Genomic DNA, 3743 nt, shown 5'->3' on the forward strand with positions numbered 1-3743 from the left:
CTGGTTTGGGTCAGATGCCCTTCCTTGAATTAGTCAATTCGACCAGGCACATACAGCACTCAGCCTTGAGCCCAAGAATGGGATCAGTAAGTCATGTAAACTGAGAGTGGGTAAGAAAAGGGTTCCCCAAAGGGAAAAGATGGGATTTGTTACCCGAAGGCAAGATACAAAGCAGTCAAAAGCAACTGACATCCTGGCATTATTCCTCTACCTAAAGTCCTTCAGTGGACTCCTCGTTACCATTAGGATGAACTCTCAGCCTCTAAGTATGAAGCATAAGGCCCTTCGTGATCTGATCCTTTTAGTTATTAAGCCTCACCTCCCTGTCACTGTGTGATGCGACCTTCAGGCTCCCACAACACTGCACATCATGCCTGATGTAGCCTCCAATCCCGGCTCATACGTTCCCCTTCCCCTGAAACACTCATCCTCTTTCTCTAGCCAATTCCTACTTACTCTTAAAGGCTCCACATGGGTCTCACCTAGGCTGGAAAGATCTCTCTGAACCACCCTACTCCAGGCTGTGCTCCCACTAGACACACTTCAATATTTTATTAACAATAGGGAGTTTGGCACAGAGTAGTCTTCCAGTAACTGCTGGATTAATGGATGGATAAAGCAAGGAATAAATGATTGAGTGATAGAGAAGAGTAGAAACTCAATAAATGTCTGCTTAATGAATGAATTTGGTTTGAAATGGGAAGTTTATTGCCTCATATAACTGAAAAATCCAAGGGAAGAGCTGACTGCATAGGTAGGTAGGAAAGTAAGTATGTAGGTAAATGGATAGTCAGACAAACAGATGACAGATGGATGGATTGAATGGACTGGTTGGATGGGAGGTTGAATGGATGGATAGATGTGGACGAATAGATGGAGGGATAGGTGGATAGAAAGGCAACTAGTAAACAAACTCCTCCTCTTCCAGTAGTTTTGGAAGTGGGCCAGAGCAATGGCTTTCAAGTTATGGGCCAAGTCTATGCAGACCTGTCTTTAAAGAGTTTCAAGCTCATTTGAGTAAACATAATTCTAGTCACCTTCACCAGGCACTTGAGCCTCAGAGGGAGACAGATGAGTGATACTGGGCCCCAATGGCACAACTGGAATGTCCTTACAAAGAAACTGGGTCCTATTTCCTGTTACAGATTAACTTCTTGGCAAATTGCAGCATGCCTGCCACAGCTGGAGGTGGATGAAGAATCCAGTTTTTAAAACCCACAGGGATCTTGAATTTAATTAAACAAGCATTTTACACCATCTCAGAAGGAAGCAAAACAAACCACCCTGTTTTCTGAACTTCTAAGGACCTGGAGTCTCCTTCACTTGATTTGCTAAGAAGCTGAGTGAGTTTCGCCCCTCAGGAGCTGGTGAAATAAGCACCACCCTGCCTCAAAACCTCACCACCAGTTTTCCGGGAGTCCTGAGGGTGTATATTGTGAGCAGCTTCTTACCAGACACTGTCCTATTTTGCAGGGTGAATTTCCATTAGGTGGGAGGAGGGAGAAAAACAGAATTGTATTAAAAAAAAAAAAATTGAAAGCAGTTACCAGAGCTTGGCCTATGCCCAGAAAGCTGTAGAAAGAGGCCCCAAACTTCCTGATCCCCAGCTGCAAGCCCAGGCCTGTTTCCTGGCCCACTGCAAGTTTCCTACCCCCGGGGAAAAAGCAGGGCTTCGGGCCAGCTGAGGGGGCCCCATCTCTCTTGCTCCCTCCCTAAAAGACGTCAGGTTCCGCTGAAGCAAAAGGAGCGCTCTCTGCAGTCAATTTGCAGGCCGAATTGCTCTACTTCTTGTCCTTCCTTTTTTCCTGCTCTTTACCCCAGGTGCCAGATTCTCAAAAGAATCCTCTTCAGTTTCTGAGGTTTTGATGGCCAAAAAGAAGGGTCATTTCCAGTAACGTGCTGTCTCCATAGCCCCTTCGCTCACCTGCGTTCTACAGAATCACACCCACACTTCCCCGCTGATCCTCTAATCCCGGCTCCCCAGTCCAGTCTTTCAAACGTGTTATGTCATCATTTATTTGCAAACATATCCATTTGATTTCAAATTAAAATGCTTTGGGGTCGAATTAAAAACAAAACACATGCAAGGGGGGGAAAAGAGAAGCTGACAGACATGTCAGTAAACAGCGAAATATTTCCAAAGGCTGGACACAGATAGCTCAGACGCTAGAGGGTTCAGATTGACAGACTCTTGATGTGAGGAGACACAGGAACATCAGCAGAGGGACATTTTTCTGGGGATTAAAAAACCAAGAACATGAATCCCTCCTCCTTCCTTCCCACCAGCACTCAGTGTTCCACACACTGGATGATCAAGGCCTTGTTGTCTCCCATGATCACAGTCTGATCCTGATTTTTCCCATAATTCATTAACAATTCTCCAAGTTAAATATTAAAGTATTCATACAAACAGTGTGGAGTGAGCCAAACCCAAAACCTTCCTGTGATGGGCACTGGCTATTCAGCCAGCTATTAGAAAAAAGGAGAGAGAAAAAAACAAACCAAAAAAAAAAAAAAAGAAAGAAAGAAAGAAAGAAGGAAAGAAAGAAATCGAGTACCACACATCCCCATCGATGCTATGACCACAGAGCTTTCAGAGTTCAGAAACGTGAGGCACATGGAAGGGGGTAGGGTCACTAGACAGTCACAGCTCAGCAGCAGAGATTCACCAGAGCCAGAGCAGTCTGCTATGGGGCTCCCCCGTTTCCAGAAGCTCAGGGAAAGTCCCAGGATGTGTGAAGACTTCTTTCGTCCTCTCTATCAGAGAGCTGGGGAAATAGGACTCCCCGTGGCCACATCTCCCTCTCAGCTCCAGAGCAAAGCCCGATGAAGGTAATTTCTGAAGCCTGAATCCCAAAGGCGGGGATTTCTCTCTCCTCCCTCTCTTTGGAGCTTCTCAGGATGGGGTTTGTCCCGAGCTTCATTGGCCAAAGGCAGTTCCACGGATGAGGTGAGGGTCCGAATCCAGAGAGAAGCATCTCAGTTCTTCTGCTCAGGGGCACCATCCTTCAAGGAGGCGTCTTTGCCATCTGCTGCCTCTGTGCTAGCCCGCAGATTTGGTTCCTCTCCCTCGGGCTGTTCTGCGGGTTTCTCGGACGCCCCCGCCACCTTGGTGCTCTTGCTGGAGTGGCATCCCATCTCAGCTGGACGCAGAGGGTGAGTGCCCTGGGATGTCCCGAGGTGAGGACGCTCTGTGTGGCTGATCCTCAGGTGCCAGTGCTAAATAGCCCTTCCTCAGAGCACAGCTGAAAGAGCACAGGTTCCGTTTCTATGGTCACAGGAAGACACCAGTCCAATCTGCATAATGACACCCCGCCCCCCGCCCCATCTGCGGGATGGGCAGGGCCTGGAAGGGGGATCTTCCTGCTAGCACCAAGCCCTATTCATTCCATCAGAAGAATTCCCTTTTGTTTAACTGGTAACTTCTTCTTTACAAATTACAACCCCCCACCTAGTTACCTGTAAACACCAGCCCTCTCTTGCTGCAAATAAAGCCCTGTTACTAAGCAACTAGCTGTGCCCTTCCTCCGTGTCCCAGGGTCATATCCAGTTCCGGGACTCACAGACCCCCCGCTTGGAGTCCACCCCCCCCCCACCCTAGAATGCCACCTCCACCCGGGGTTGAGGAATGGGGCTAAGATCATGGACTCCAGGGTTTAACCCAAACATGTAAGTAATGAAAACATTAACACTGCTGTATGTTATATATGAAAGCTGTTAACAGAGTGAATCCTAAGAGTTCT

The 3743-nt window shown here is 47.6% G+C and overlaps 1 protein-coding gene across 1 annotated transcript; it reads right to left on the minus strand.

The window, feature by feature from the left end:
- Positions 1-2979: 2979 nt before the first annotated feature.
- CHD9NB (CHD9 neighbor) lies at positions 2980-3138 on the minus strand. Its single transcript, XM_060131666.1, has one exon. It carries the CDS (start codon positions 3136-3138, stop codon positions 2980-2982), a length of 159 nt encoding a protein of 52 aa, XP_059987649.1.
- Between the last annotated feature and the right edge of the window lie 605 nt (positions 3139-3743).

The sequence above is a fragment of the Lagenorhynchus albirostris genome, chromosome 19 (genome assembly GCF_949774975.1).
Source record: "Lagenorhynchus albirostris chromosome 19, mLagAlb1.1, whole genome shotgun sequence".
NCBI classification, from domain to species: Eukaryota; Metazoa; Chordata; class Mammalia; order Artiodactyla; family Delphinidae; genus Lagenorhynchus; species Lagenorhynchus albirostris.